General features: G+C 41.2%; 2 protein-coding genes across 9 annotated transcripts in view; one reads left to right on the top strand and one right to left on the bottom strand.

Moving 5' to 3' along the window:
* Nucleotides 1–7,898, top strand: part of dmtn (dematin actin binding protein) — a 17,227-nt gene extending 9,329 nt beyond the window's left edge. For 2 of the 5 annotated variants that reach the window (XM_016661013.1, XM_016661015.1), the window contains exons 9-16: nt 148–242; nt 1,094–1,199; nt 1,279–1,331; nt 1,429–1,474; nt 2,058–2,065; nt 3,451–3,516; nt 5,108–5,188; nt 5,684–7,898. In XM_016661013.1, the coding sequence (XP_016516499.1) occupies nt 148–242; nt 1,094–1,199; nt 1,279–1,331; nt 1,429–1,474; nt 2,058–2,065; nt 3,451–3,516; nt 5,108–5,188; nt 5,684–5,797 (569 nt within the window). In that variant the 3' untranslated portion in view covers nt 5,798–7,898. The remainder of the gene's footprint in view (nt 1–147; nt 243–1,093; nt 1,200–1,278; nt 1,332–1,428; nt 1,475–2,057; nt 2,066–3,450; nt 3,517–5,107; nt 5,189–5,683) is intronic. The other 3 variants (XM_016661014.1, XM_007572730.2, XM_016661016.1) reach the window with 2 other exon arrangements.
* Nucleotides 7,899–9,775: 1,877 nt separating this feature from the next.
* ppp3ccb (protein phosphatase 3, catalytic subunit, gamma isozyme, b) overlaps nt 9,776–15,460 on the bottom strand; it is a 33,305-nt gene continuing 27,620 nt past the window's right edge. Inside the window, exons 11-14 of one of the 4 annotated variants that reach the window (XM_007572726.2) lie at nt 15,239–15,323; nt 14,168–14,265; nt 13,079–13,105; nt 9,776–11,356 (exon numbers count right to left, since the gene is read on the bottom strand). In XM_007572726.2, the coding sequence (XP_007572788.1) occupies nt 11,172–11,356; nt 13,079–13,105; nt 14,168–14,265; nt 15,239–15,323 (395 nt within the window). In that variant the 3' untranslated portion in view covers nt 9,776–11,171. Of the gene's footprint in view, nt 11,357–13,078; nt 13,135–14,167; nt 14,266–15,238; nt 15,324–15,460 lie in introns of all 4 variants that reach the window. The other 3 variants (XM_007572727.2, XM_016661012.1, XM_007572728.2) reach the window with 3 other exon arrangements.

The following is a 15,460-nucleotide window of genomic DNA, read 5'->3' as shown; positions in this document are numbered from 1 at the left end:
CACACACACACACACACACACACACACACACGCACGCACGCACGCATACACACACACACACACAGGCACACACACACAAAATACACACTTATCATTCCTATAGTGACCACTCATGGTGAGCATCTTTAACAATGATGACCTTCACAGAGATTGAGTGGAGGAAGAAGAAACTTCAGGAAGAAGATGAGTTTGAAGTCGTGACAGAAGAAGAGCAGGAACAGCAGGAGCAGGAGCTGGAGAAGGTCTGGACCCATCCTGACTGTTTACACTTTAAGTTGATTCATTAGACCTGATTCTTTTATTTGTGTTTTGTTTTTTTACAAGTGGAGAATCAATGTAGAGCAAACGCTAACTTTTAAAAACAGCATTTAGGTAGAAAATATGGAACTTTTACTGTGAAAGATATAGAAACATAAAAAAGTATTGACTGACTTTCTTGCCATGCTTAAATTCTTTTGAGTCATCAAACCGATCTTAGTATCAGATATAATAATATTTAATATCAAATATAACCTGAATAGGTGTGAAAAGCTTTTACAAAATGATGAAGAACAACTTTCCACAAAAGACCATTCTGGCTTTTTGTGGAAATCAGAAACAGTCAATGGCAGCTTTAGCTGCACAACCAGTTCTAATGTTTGGTAGAAAACCGTTTTTCATCCTAGCTAGCTTATTACAGGCATATATTGTTAGGAGTGTAGCTGAAGGAAGATTTATTTAATTTCAATTTAATATTATATTATTCAATGATCAAGTGTTTCTGACTCTGACCATAAGTTTTCTTTTAGTGGCCAAGATTCTCTCAAAGGATTCTGGGAACAGTTTGATGAACTGAAGGGAAAAAAAGAGACATTATTGCAATTGCATGTTTCAGCCTGTATGTATAATTTTCACTTGGATGAGTGAAAATCCCAATAACCTCCAGCTTGTGCCTCAAACTGCTGTCTTAAGAAATGTTGAAAAATGTTGAATCCAGGCTGCTGAATAATAACCCTGGAAAATAGCAGCTCAAAGGCTGCATGTATGTAAACTTGTGAGCAGTGCTGGAAGTGTTCTGCTTTATCCTCCACCACCGGCTGTGTTCTGTCTGCAGATCAAGTCCAACCTGGGCCGTTTGATCCTGAAGGAGGAGAAGGAGAAAAGCATTCACATCAGGAGGAAGACACAGTCTCTGCCAGACAGAACACACATGCACAGCAGTGAGTCCATCGGTTGTCTCACACGTCTCCGCTCCAGCTGAAGAACCGGTCAGACCCCACTCTGTTTCCCTCTCCTCATCAGGTGTGTCAGCCAGTGCATCAAAGTCTCCGTCCCGCTCCGCCCTGACCAGAGTGAGTGTTACTGCTGGCTTTCAGGCCAGCAGCGTCAGACATCAGCCTCTATATTTGCTCCTGGTATCCTGAATGCTTCCTGTTCTGCTGTCCTTAGATGCAGTCGGCAGAGTTTTCTACAGATGGAGATAAAGGACGGCCAGGTGGGAGCGTTTTAGAACAACCTGAACACAACAGCAGTCCAGTCAGATCATTTTGATGCAGAAATGGACCCTCAGGCAACATAGAGAAACCTCTATGTTGTCCATTGCTGCTGTTTGTGGATGTTGCTTCTGCAGCAGATTTAAACATACCAGAGGCAAATACAAAGGTTCCGGCTCTGGACTTATGCATGTAAATAGGAAAATTACAATTAATTGGGTTAAAATTATGTAGCTACTTAATCAAAAGTATATATAGCCACTTTATACGTGTTCTCCTGTTGGTGTTATTATAGCAGCAAAAGTAGTAGCTAACCTTTGAACCACAAACTTTAATAAGGTTTGTAAACTATGCACAGATTCCTTCTACTTCCCAGCTCTATGCTGGCTCATATTAGATTATTAGTGGTTGTAACATATCCATACTATATATGGACAATATACTGAGGTGTGAATACTTTTGCAAGGAACTTTATTTAGAAGGGAAGTTTCAGGAATACCTCTAGTCCCGATGAATCTCTGTGATGATGACTTCCTGTTCTCAACCTCTCTGTGTCCTTCCTCCTTCTGTCCTGGTGTCCTGCAGCTGCTCAGGTAAGTGTGTGTTCATGTGTGTGCTTATGTGCATGGCCATGTCAACACCCTGCTGCTGACCCGCTGCACCAATCTTTTCACACCATGTTTCTGAACCACTTCTAAACCAGTCTGAACCCCATTTGGCCAGCTTTTAATGGATGGAGTATGAGAGAATACTTAAGCCTAAAGAATCAACTCTTTACTCTTAAGATGTTCATTTATTTGGTGTATAAAGGTACATTTATTTATTGCTTCAGTTTAACTTTTCATTCACTATTTCTTTTTCTAACTGAGTCATCATTTATTTACTGTGTTATGTCTATGTTTTCAGTTCTTTCACAGCTTTCTGTGTTTCTGTCTCATGTTCAAGAGAAACATCTAGCTAAGACATGTTTTTATTTTAGGCAGTAAAGCAAACCTAACTTTAGGGCTGAAACAATTAATTGGATTAATCGGATTAATCATGATTATTGATTTTTGAAATAACCATCAACTACTTGATTAATCATTAACTGGCTCTAAAAATGGCCATTTCCTGAAACAACACATTCAGAACAGCAATTAAATCAAAACTGTACAAAAATACATACATTTTACAAAAACTTATTTTTCTGTAAATATGTTCTATCCAGAACTCCTCAAGTGTCAGTTTTCGTTTCACCTGGTTCAAATTCTGTAGGAAAAAACAATCTCCTATCAACCACATTTTACTATCCAATTAATAATTAATTAATCAGAGACATAATCACCAGACCAGCCCTACACTGTGTCCAGTAGAAAGGCCTTTAGCTGCAGATGCATCGTTTGCTACAAATGATCAAGTGATGCTAAAGGAATTCTGTTACTGCATTTTATACAATAAAATGTTTTTTAAAATGAAGTGAATTATTTGCATCTTTAAATTTATTTTTAATATTGCATAAAATATGCTTATTAAGTGAGTAAATGAAAAAATCTACAGAATTTGACAATTTTTTCTCAGATTAATTGAGTGTCACATCAATATCAATTAATCAACAGAATAATTGATAAAGCAATGGATTATTAAAATAATTGTTAGTTGCAGCCCTACTTAGCTTATTTTTGTGTAGCAACACAAGCAATCGATCTTTTCCATTTAAATTATGATATGAAACATCTAGTTTCTGGAACATTAAACTTGATGTTTCTGTGAGGTGAAACATGCAGTCTGAAGAGGAACTCAAGAAACTACAGCTAACCTTCAGCTTTAGCTGCTTCAGGACCTAACAGGACTCTAACAGTGTGACTCTGCTCAGCTTCCTCTGACATACTCTTTGTGTAGTTCATATTTTAGCAGCTATTGGACAGGGTGTGTCTGAAATGTGTGTGTGTGTGTGTGTGTGTGTGTGGGGGGGTGTGTGTGTGTGTGTGTGTGTGTGTAGAATGGAGAGAGCCGGAGAGATCGCATGGATAGAGGGAATTCCCTGCCGAGCATCCTGGAGCAGAAGGTGAGACCTGCTGAAAGGGTTAAATCCAGACCAGCCTCTGGGTCTGTGTTCATGAACACTGATCTCAGAGCCAGGTCCAGTTATTAAGGCTTTTACATTTTAAAATGTAAAGTCACTTTACCAGCAATCAGGAGAAACAGGAACCAAATTTGTACCTTGTTGGGTGATTGGTGGAATGAGATTCAATAACTGAGAAGATGGATATGATTTCACTGCCTTCTAAGAAACAAAAAGTACAAAACATATTTCTTATGCATGTCAATGCTTTGAGTTAATTTCTTTGGAAACAAATTAAAAAGAAACTTTTAACGTGTTTAAAGGGAAACAATTAAAAAGTGAAGGGAACTACATTTCCCTAATTTTCCTTCGCCTACTGATGGAAATGTAGAACTTATAAATAGTAACTAATACTTATACATACACGCACGCACACACCTACATGCACACACACACACACACACACACACACACACACACGCACACACACACACACAGTACAGCACAAAAAGGTTTAAAAATGTTGTCAGGTTGCAAACATGACTTATTCCACTGAGATTTGGAGAGTGACTGTGAATATTAATGGTCCAGTCCTGCCACAGCGCAGACTGCAGGCTGGATCTAGATGTGGACTTTGACTAGCTCGTCCTAGAATAAGAATATCATGTGAGTACCTTCTGCATTAGGAGCTCTTCTGTATGTCCATCCATCTGTCCATCAGCTCTGACCAGCTTCCCTGTTTCTACTGAATAAAAGCATCCCCACAGCATGATGCTGCCTCTATCATGTTTCATAGTGAGGATGGTAACAGTTCAGTCTCCTTTGAGCAGACCCCCTTCCTCCATATGCAAACAACCTTCAAACAACTTTTATAAACAATATATTTTCTTTACATATTTGTTAAAACTGCCACCATGTCTTCTCAACACAATATGAAACATAATCTATGAAAAAGATCCAACTCCTCCACCTCCTTCCTGTACTCCTTATGCCATCTGCAGAAATTCACCACTCGGTCAGACACGACCTATCAGAGCCAGGAGGAGGGTCTTAGCGCCGTCAATCACCCTCATTTACTCTCTGCTCAGAACCTCCCCCCTGCTCTCTGCAAGATGATAGTGGATAAATTTCCTGTAATGGTGAGATGTCTCTCCACCATTAGCAAATTGAGCAGCAAGTATTTGAGCAGCAAGTATATGAGCACGATTGACAGCACTAAGGCCCTCCTCCTGCCTATGATTGGTTGTTTCTGATGGAGTGGTGCGTTTCTTCAGACAGTAGTAGTCGATTAGGGAGGAGGTGGTGGAGGAGTTTTTGTTCACAACTTGATGGTCTCATGTTGTCACTGTTACTGTGGTGACAGTTTTCACAAATATGTGAAAAACTGATTTTTTAAATTTTTTATAAAAGTTACATCCTGCAGCTTTAATGCCACTCCATATTCTCCTGAAGTGGATTCAACCATGTGTCTCCTCTGATACAGAATACATCCCATTAAAACACACTGAGGTTTAGCTTCAGCCATCCTATGCTTCCATTTTGACTCTACTAAAGGAAAGCAAATGACCGGCTGAATGTTCTGCTCTCTGTTCAGATTTATCCATATGAAGCCCTGATTGTAACCCACAGAGGGCGCTGTAAGCTGCCCCCTGGAGTGGACCGGACCCGGCTGGAGGTGAGCATCCGCCCGCTGGGGGCAGCTTAGCTTGTGAGAACAAAATAAAATGAATCAAACACTCTGTCAGGGGTGTTCAAAGTGTGACTCCAGGGCCATCTGTGGCTCATGAGATGATTTTGTTTGGCCCCTGACCACAACTCAAGAATGGTAAAAAATACAAATAAAATTTGCCAACAAAATAGAAAACAATTGATGAACCAGATCATTTGGAAACTGTCAGTTTCCAGATTTAAGGCAACAGTCTGGAGTTCGTTTAAAGTTGTGAATCTTTAATTATATACAGATTTCATAACATATGTTGTTTATTGTTGCACAGATAAAACAAATTAATTTTTGCTTTTTTAAATGAATGAATTTAGTGACCCCATAGTAATTTAAACTGACCAGTCTTGGCCTCCAGGGGTAAAGGTTTGGATGTGGATTAAAGCTCGTCCTGCTCGTCCGCTAGCTGAAGGCACTTTAACCAACTCTGGGTCCTTCCTGTCCTGACAGAGGCATCTCTCCCAGGAGGAGTTCCAGGAGGTGTTCGGGATGCCCATCGGCGAGTTTGACCGCCTGTCGTTATGGAGACGAAACGAACTGAAGAAAAAAGCCTCGCTTTTCTAACAGGAAGTGACCTAATTCCCAACCAATACTTGATGAAGCCTCTCCTCTGCAAGGAGGAGGAGCCAAAGAACAGGCCATAACGTCAGCTATCCAATCAGCAGATCAGCAGACCCCTGCCCCACTAACAGCCCCCATCCCTGGAAGACTGGATCAGAACGTCTGATGACGACGAGTTGTGCTCAGATCTAAACTTAAGCGATGCTCTGACATGTTACCAGTACTGCACTTATAACCCCCACTGCTTGCAAACCATTCCTATCATATATCCTTCACCATCATCATCATCATCATCATCATCATCATCATCATCATCATCATCATCATCACCATTGTTAATGTGACATTTAGTCTCACAGAGTTACACTTCCAGAGGTCACCATCTTGAAGAGAGATCAGCTGTTATCTGTAGGAGGAACTCAGGTTTCCTGGTACTGTGAAGCTGCTGCTAATCTGTGGGTTGAAAAGAGGCCGACTGCTGACCAGTAGCTGCTTCCTACAGGAGTCCCTCAGTCTGTTAAACCTCCTTTATGTCCATCCAAGACCTATTGTTGTGTGTTACACTTACTTTCCTTCCCCATAGTTCTTTTTGTGTCAGTTATTTCTAAAGTGGTACTTTAAGAGTATCGGGGGTTTTTATGCCTGGAGAGGCAGCTTAATGTCTTCCTGCAGATGACATCACTTTCTTATTTTGCCGTGTATGTTGGCATATCTAAAGTTCAGTCTTTCATGGGTCAAAACGTGAACAAATGAACAACAAGTCCTTTCTTGTGTATAAAGGAAATGTGTTGCCACTGTTTTGTATAGAGTGTGTGTTAGGTTGAAGAATGTTACTGCTTAAGGACCGCATTGTATAAATTGTCAAATGCATTATTTTTTCCGTACTTAATGAGTATCTGACCATCGTAGGATGAAGTGTAATGTTCTATAGTCAGTAACACCACAATAATTATGAGCTGAACTGATCAGAAAGTTGCTTAACCTGCCTTCCTATTGGAGCTACTTTGAAGATCCAGCAAACTGAGACTTCAGTACAAACTGAGTGTGTGCATGATGTAACATGAGATCAAGTCAAATTATTATATGGATAAGCTGTATTGAGTATAAACTTATTTAACTTCTGTACAATACATGAATGGTGTCTCAGAACTGTGACTCTAATGTCATGAAATATTGTTCAAAAATGTAGCAAGCCAGTTGAACTGTACTAGATGTGGAGAGGTGACTGTTGTCCAAGCTGTACGTCTTCATACACCATAGATATGGGACAGTGTGATGGATTTATAAATCAGAACCACAAATCATGACTTTACAGGAAAATCCTACAAATGTCAGATTCTTTTACACAGGAACCACTCCATCTATTTATTGATATTGAAATATTATCACAATATTCTAATCGCTTTCAGTACCATATATTTTGAGGTGTTAGCTCTTTCTGATCGTCACACTTTAAGAAACAGGGGGGGAAGCAAAAGAAATATGTTAATGCATTTACTTGTAAAGAAAACTTACTAATAATGAGCTTCTGTTGAATTACTAAAAATCCTAAGATCCAAAAGTTTAGTTTTTGTTAGTGAGCTTCTTTAACTTATAGATGTTGTTTTTGAGATTCTCTCGGTTCACTGAGCCAGCTGCTTCCTGTTGGCATGTGAGAACCTCACCCAGCCCTACTTCTTTCTTTAACTCAGCTTCTGAATTGAAGCCAATAATATTCAGATGAAACCTGATGCACATAGATACAAGGAAAACCTTTTGGAGTTTTATCATACAGTTAGAAATGGCCAAATCGATTGGACCATTTACTGTGTTTCTATTAGGATACGAAGTGTTTCCTTTAGTAACATCCAGAGCATCAGTGGGCCATTCTGACTGATACTTCAATTAGTGTAGGTATGCTTTAATTTGACCTTAACTGTATTATTGTTAGTAGTGGTGGTAGCAGTGTTAAATGCATGACCCTAAAACTAAAGACAATATTCTGTAAACAGCTTAATCCCAAACAACGTCCCAATGTGGGACATTAAAACAAGCTAACTTGTTGTCCAAAGCTTAAACCATTAAGAACTCAACTTTAGAAAAGGAAGATTTTTTTTCTCTGAATTAAAACAATGGCCTTTAACATTGTCATTTTCAGGAAGGGTTGTTAGAACGTTGGCTGCAACCTTGAGCAAATGTCCCTGAAAGTAAAAAAATAAAATGTTTGAGAAACAATAAAAGAAGGTTCTTTTGTTGCCCTAAAGTGAATATAGATAGTAAAAGAAAAGTTTCACAGACAAGGAATCTCTCAAGTCACAGACAATGCTCAGTTATCCTTCAGTAACCTTTCCTAAATGCTTTCTTTTTTAATTTTTTTAGCCAACACTCACATTAGCTCACCAGGACAGTGTCTGTCTTCATCCAAGCTAAGGTTAGAACTGAACGAAAGAACTGAACTCGTTCACAGTTTGAGAGGGAATAGGGAATGGGTGGAAATCTACTTGCAGTTTAGTTGTAATAGTAAGACTTTCTCTGCCACGTTGTAGTTCACAGGTAATCCAAAAGAGGGCAATCTAAGATTTAAAGAAGCCATCCTGCCTGTTTGAACTCGCATGAAACTGGAAGCAGCTTCATGGTACCAGTCCAGTCTCTTCCTGATCCAACTCTGACAGCTTCCTGCTCTATCACTTGAATGACGGCCGACTGAAGGAGACTTCACCTTGTTCAGTAGCCAATTGTGAATTTATTTATTTCAGGCAGCTTTATTTATAGATTGTGTTTTTTCTGTGAACCATTTTGTTGGAGACTATAGTCCTTTTTTAATGAGCACTGATGTTAGTATTAATCACATTAAAGGGGTGGTTTTTGCTCATTAGGGTGTCACTGGTACCAGTAAAGGACACTGTGCTCAGTTTGTGTCATATGACTTGAATAAATCTGTTGAACTGAAAACTCGTTTTTAGTGTCCTTTCTTTCATTCTCTGTGTCCGGGTCATTAGCTGAACTCAGATCAGTTCACATAGTCCTATTACAGACGTCAGATGGTTATGTTCAAAGCTTCAGCATTTTCTGTATATATTTCTACAGAGCATATTTAATTTGGACATCATTTTATTACAGTGCAGAATGTTCTCAGAACACTGACAGCTGTGGGAAAACTGTCAAGCCTTACCTGACTGCATAGACCACAACATAACATTTGTGTTTTAAAGATCTTTATGCAATGTTGTAATTTCTGATATAATGAAGTCTGGATTTCCATTAGTTATAAGTCGCAGTTATCCAAACTTAAAAGAAAAAAAAAAAACTATGATTGCATGACACACTAATGTCGTCTTTGGATTCATATCCCTTTGCTGCCTCAACGTTCCATCCTATTATAATTGGTTTTTCAGATGGTCTAGAAAACAGATGCCAATCAGAAATGTCCTCAGGGTGCTGGTTGTGGCTGAATGTATTGATAAAACAAGAAATCAAACTGTTAAAATATAAATAATCAGCTGTCTCTGCATTCCATGAGTCCTTGAAATTAAATATTGAACATTTTTTGACATTGATATAAGTTGGACTGTACACAGATAAAAACTGCTTTGATTTGACTGATGAAATTATATTTAAGAGCATAAGTTAACTTGAAGGTTTAAGTCCATCTAGAGCCCAGATGGCCACATACGTAGTTATGGCGACCCACATCTGGCCCGCGGGCCTCAAGTTTGACACATGTAGTTTAGAACCTGTTAGGTTCTATCCTGTAGTAACCGCTCTGAATGTGCTTTCTGATCCCTGCACAAACGCACACACACAGATCTGATGTTCCCAGTGTGTGTGTGGTTACCACGGTTTCCAGACGGTGATCAGGCTGCGGAGCATTGAAACGCCCCCGCACTGTTCAAGGTTTCACCATGGTGACCTTCTCCGAGCTGCGATGCGGAGGCTCCGTGTTGCTAGGAGACATGAGGGTCGGCAGGTAGAAGCAGAGGATTCACACACACACACACACGATGGATTTTTTCAGTTTTTTTTTTATTGAATGGAGTGAAACGTCTACATAAATGAGAGGCCTTGCAGTACATGAAAAAAAAAAGTTAAATTTATCTGTAAAGAAAAAAAAACTATCTGAGACGCTCAGAGAGGTGAGGCGTGGCTCAGACCCCCCAGCCCCTCCCTCCAGAATCCCACCACAGCCTGTCCAGCTACGCTTCACACCAACTGGGACCAGATCATCGTTTTCAGATCGGTTTGGTTTAAAACTTTGGTTTTCAGCCACATAAGAGCTAATAACATTTAACAGAAAACCCTGAACTCCTCATGTTAGGATTTAAGTTGTTTTTCTCCGTTTACTGTTAGATTATTCAGCCTCAGAGATTAATAAAACCTTTTACTATTTGACTGAATATACAGCTTCCTAAAATAAGATTTTTAGGAATTTATTTAATTTAAAGGCCTTTCCTTGACATTTTTACTGTGTAATATCAATTTCAAGAAATGTTTGGCTGTAACAAGATTGTAAACCCACTTGAATATTTAATAGCTGTAAATTACATTTTTAAAATGTTCCCATGTTTTTCAAATCAAAGTTCTTCTTTAGAATAATTCTCTCCTATTAAACCTCAAATTCCATCAACATCCTTAAAAAGTTCCACCTTTATTTTGAAATCAGAAATGAGATGGAAGGTGGAATGGACTGCAGGAAGACCCCATGTCGTCACAACTTCCAGATAAAGTCATGATTTATTCATTTCATCATGATTTCACCATTTTCTTTTTCCACAAATAAAAACATTAATTTATTTCCAATGATCAGTTTTAGTAATCAGATCTCACTGCTAGATTTCCTGCAGACCCCAGCAGGTCTTTCTGAGTCAGAACGTAGCGGAATGACCCTTTAGCTCCCACATCTCTGTGCTGTACAAAAGAAACCGAAAAGAAAAACCGTCACATTGAAAAGCAGGAACAGTTAAAATATCCATATACAGTATAAATGTCAATACTTGCTCCGCAGAGCTCAGTCACACTATTGTTGGCATAAGAAAACGATGGATGTGTGTGTGTGTGTGTGTGTGTGTGTGTGTGTGTGTGTGTGTGTGAGGACAAACACAGCATTTGAATGAGCAGCACCCCCCTCCCCCTCCCCCAATGGTAAAAAAACAAAACAAAACAAAAAACAGAAAGAAAGACGGCTGGCACGGAGGTGTGGTGTGGAGTACCAGCAAGCATCCAGTCCTGGTCGCTTTGAGATTTCCTCGGTTCAGTCTCATACTATGATATTTACTCTATGAGAAAATAAATAAGCACTCGGACCGGACCGCCTCGCCCTCCCCTCCCCCCAGCAGGTTGGAGGCCAAGGGACAGGAAGCAGGGAGGGACAAACGAGGAGAGGAAGAGAGGCTGGGGGGAGCTAGGCCTGAGCGTTGGTGCCGTTCTTGTCGGGGGGCCCGGTGCCGGCTGGCAGGTTGTTGAAGGAGGGGGGGCCCTCGTTCTGCTTGCTGTCGCGGCGGGGGGGCATCCGCTCGTTGATCAGGTCCAGACCCCGAGCCTCCTCAAAGCTCTGGATCTTATGCTGAGGGTTGAAGCCTTGGATGGCTGCAGGGAGGGAGCAGTCCGTTAGAGAGGCACTACCAGAACCAGAACCAGAACCAGACAGTACAGGCAGCAGAGTCAGAACCAGTCTGAGACTTGTACTGGATCAGCAGTAGCCATGTTAGGAAGGTCTGAGCTGACAGGTCAAAGGTCAGCTCCAGACGGCGGTTTCTATCTGTGATTAATCACTAAGCTGAACTTTATCAGCATAACACGTAAAAATTAATGTTTTGGAAAAAAAAATGCTAAAGAAAATGTTAAAGACTTTTGAGATTTTGTTTCTCCACTTATTAGCGCTGCAGCAACAGCCATCCCATAATACTGCTGCTCCAGAAGCAGACATTATTCAGACATCTGCTGCCCATCAACATGAACAAAGTGACCAAAAGACAAACTTACTTCATGAGCAGACAAAGACAGCATGGAGGAAACGAGAGTCAGTTTCATTAAACAGGAACTTTACATTCAGCTTCTCTGTGCTGTCAGAACCTGCTGCAGCATCTGGAAGCTTCACTGTCCTCTTCCATCAGAGAAACATCAGCTCTGTTCTCTGAGCCCATTGATCATTGTGATCATTGACATGGCAGCAGGTTGGAGCAGCTCTGCTGCGGTGGCTCTGACAATCCAACCCTCTGGTTACAGACGCTGAGCGGCTGGATGGATGGATTTTTGCTCTCACTTTTGGACAGTAGGGATGTGTAACCATGGCAACAAGCGATTGTTTCTACAACAATCGCTACAGCTGATTAGCATCTCAAAAGCTCAGTAACACATGAAGTCTGAAAATGCGGCTTCATGGATGCAGAGAGAGACGGTCAATCTGCTGCTGCGTCCGTCTCAACGGCAGCAGGAAACAACCGGATGAACTTCAGGTCTAAAATGAGGACGCAGGCAGAGTTCACATTAATTATGGCGTTCCAGGGAACATGATGCAGGATGTATCTTTACGTCTCTCTGACCACACAGAGACGTAAAGAGGAGTGGCAAAAGCAAAGGAGGTGGAGCAGCAGTGAAGAAGTCAACCAGGTCCTACTTCTGTGGAATATCAGCTCCGATTTATCAATATCTGGTTCTACTGTGATAATGATAAATGTCACGTTAAGCTGTGACTGCAAAGCTCCACAAACACAAACAACAAGTTCACTTGTGCCACCAGGCTGCACACTGGAGCTCCACTGTGACATATTTTCTAATTTATTGTTACTTTCAATGGTGAAAATAGCAAAACCAACAATTCTAATAATATGGACAGTTTGGGGAGTAAATCAAAATCTTATAATATATGTACCATGATAAATGATAAGTGTTATGATGAACGTCCCCAGTGACAGCAGGAGGCTGCCCAGGTGGGATGGGCCTGCATTTGGGTCAACAGGACAATGAACCTGAACGGCCCAGTTAAAGTCCAGGCTTCTATGTCTGCAAACTTCCTTGCAAAAAAAGGTTCTGGAGTCGGTTTAGTCAGATAAACAGATGAAGGCCCAGAGTTCATCTCTGGATGGTCCGGCTCAGAGGAGTTCAGGTTCTGAACTAGATCTACTTCTGCTTTGTGGAGGTTCTAGACTCGGTTCTACGTGGAACCTGTTTCTGCCCTCCAGGTCAGCTGCTGCTCTAAGGTTTCCTGTCCGGACAGAGAAGCTTCCAGAAGCACAGGCAGAGTTCCACAGAGACAGAGACAGTGTTGGACACAGACAGATGGACGGACGGACAGAAAGGGTAGCATACCTCGTGCCTCCTCTGCCTCTACGGTGGCTGTGTAAGCGTGAGTAGAAGTGCCATGCCCAAAACAACAGAGAGAGAGTGGGAACGTTATCAATGCATTCAGTCAGACACTTTATCAATGCAATCCATCAGTCCTGTTAACATGGAGCTGAACATCACACAAACCCCCGCCCCCATCCTCAGCACGGCTCCATGGAAACGGAGCAGAACCATTTTATTAGCATCTATTAGCACTCAGTGCTCAACACTGCAGCTAAAACAATCAGTTTGATCAACTATTGAAATGATCATCAACTGATTCATTACTAACTGCAGAATACTGCAAATGACATTTTGCAGTAACTTAGCAAAATCTGTACAAAAAATAGAAACACTTTGCATTTATAATAATAATAATAATAATAATAATAATAAAAAACTTTGTAAATAGTGGACGTTTTAGCTTCACTTGGTTTAAACTGCACCTTCTGCTGTCCAGTTATAATTTAATATAATAACCTACACTGCATCAATCCTGCACTGTATTTTTTATATATTATAATTATTGTTGAATTTGATGTTCAGTCCAGCAGAAAGCCCTGAACTTTCCACATGCTGACGTTTTAGCTTTGCTACAAATGATTCACTAAAGGTTTTTCTTTATGCATTTTAGGCAAGAAAATGTTGATTTTCTCATTTAATAATGAACTAAAATATTTGTTTATTTGTATCTTTTAATGCATTTCCAACATTCTACAGAAAAAGGCTGAAATGATGAAGTGAAAATAATTTGTTTCCACCGTTTGTTCTCCGACTGATTAATCATCTTAACTCATTAATCGTCAGAATAATCAAACCATTACTAGAATAATCAGAAGCTGCAGCTTTAGATCAGATGTCTGTCTCTTCAGGACGGCATGATGGACTTTAGGCAGGACAGACCTCCTCCCCCTCCCCATGTCTATAATCTGTGTGTAGATGGGGAGGGTGGGGGGTCTGGGGGCTCGAGTTAGTCTCAGGGTGTGAGTACAGGCACAGGGGCAGTTAGTGATAGCTAACTCTCATGATGGTGTGTGTGTGTGTGTGTGTGTGTGTGTGTGCTGGGAGACTCACCGCTCTGCAGAGTGCGCCGGCCTCCAGACAGAACGCCCAGCGGCAGTGTCCCGGTAGGAGTCAGTCCCTTCAGCTGCAGCACGCTCTCATTCTCCTCTCTGGAACAGAAAAACACAACTGACTGACTGACAACTGGGTCTGATTCAGACCCACCCAAATGACCCCAGATGACCCCCGGATGACCCCAGATGACCTGGTTCTGAAGGGGAGACTACAGTGCCTTGCTAAAGTATTCATTAGCAAGGTGCTAATGGAGATTCTCCACAATAATCTTTAACACAGCCTGAACTACCATGTGTGTTTATGAGTTAGGATGATCTAGTCAAAGTCCAGACTTGAAGAGAACCAAGAATTAGTGTGGAGACTTGAAAAATGTACTTTTGAGTTTTCTTTTTTATCAAGGGCCCAAAAGAAATAAACCCATAGCTGACTCTTCCATTCAGCCCCTTTACTCTCATGCTCTGAAATAAAATACAGTACCACCTGGACAGGGTCAGTAAGGCCTACAGCCACCAGGGGGCAGTAGAGGGCAACAGTGCAATCTGCTCCCCTTCACATACATTCAGATCCATCTCTGAGCTGCTCACATCACTGGAGGATTCCAGGAAACAAGCCTGGTCCTCACGGGAACATGAAGAGTTTAGAACACAATCCAAGCATGTCAGCAATGGTAAGTCACAAAGGACAAAAAGCCTGCAGGACTCTCTTGCCTGAGGTCAGCTGCTGACCGGCAGGATGAACATTTAACTCAGGCATCGTTTGGAAAACTCCTTTCATGGATGATCTGCGCTGCTGTGACTTATTCATGTGTTCATTCATTTTTAAGGCTGAATTGGGTCATGGAAGCAGTGACACACTTCCTCAGAGTTAAAGGAGGACGTGTTGAAACGGACAAAGTCATTATCTCTGCAGGAAAGTGGAGCAGAGAGAGACGGCTCTATCCAAACATCCTCCGCTGGACATGAAAGATGCCGACAGCATCACTCTGATCTCCTTCCAGCACGACAAGGGGCCCATGGAAGACTGGGGGCCGAAGGAAGACTGGGGGCCCATGAAAGAGTGGGGGCCCACCTGAGCACAGAGAAGACACGCGCCATCTTTCCAATGGCGCGGATCTTGTTCCTGATCACCTCCTTCCTGGCAGCAGGGGCTCCACCTGAACATGGGGAGAGAAAAAAGATTAGTTCTCACACACACCTACATCCTCTGGCCACAAAACTAAATAATTAGCAAATTATTGATAAAATCCTAATTATCCCGCTAACATTTATGAACATTTACATTTACATTTCC

Source organism: Poecilia formosa, unplaced genomic scaffold, assembly GCF_000485575.1.
Source record: "Poecilia formosa unplaced genomic scaffold, Poecilia_formosa-5.1.2 Scaffold307, whole genome shotgun sequence".
In the NCBI taxonomy this organism is placed as follows: domain Eukaryota; kingdom Metazoa; phylum Chordata; class Actinopteri; order Cyprinodontiformes; family Poeciliidae; genus Poecilia; species Poecilia formosa.
Note: the sequence above shows the minus strand (reverse complement) of the source record. Positions and strands in the feature narration are given on the sequence as shown.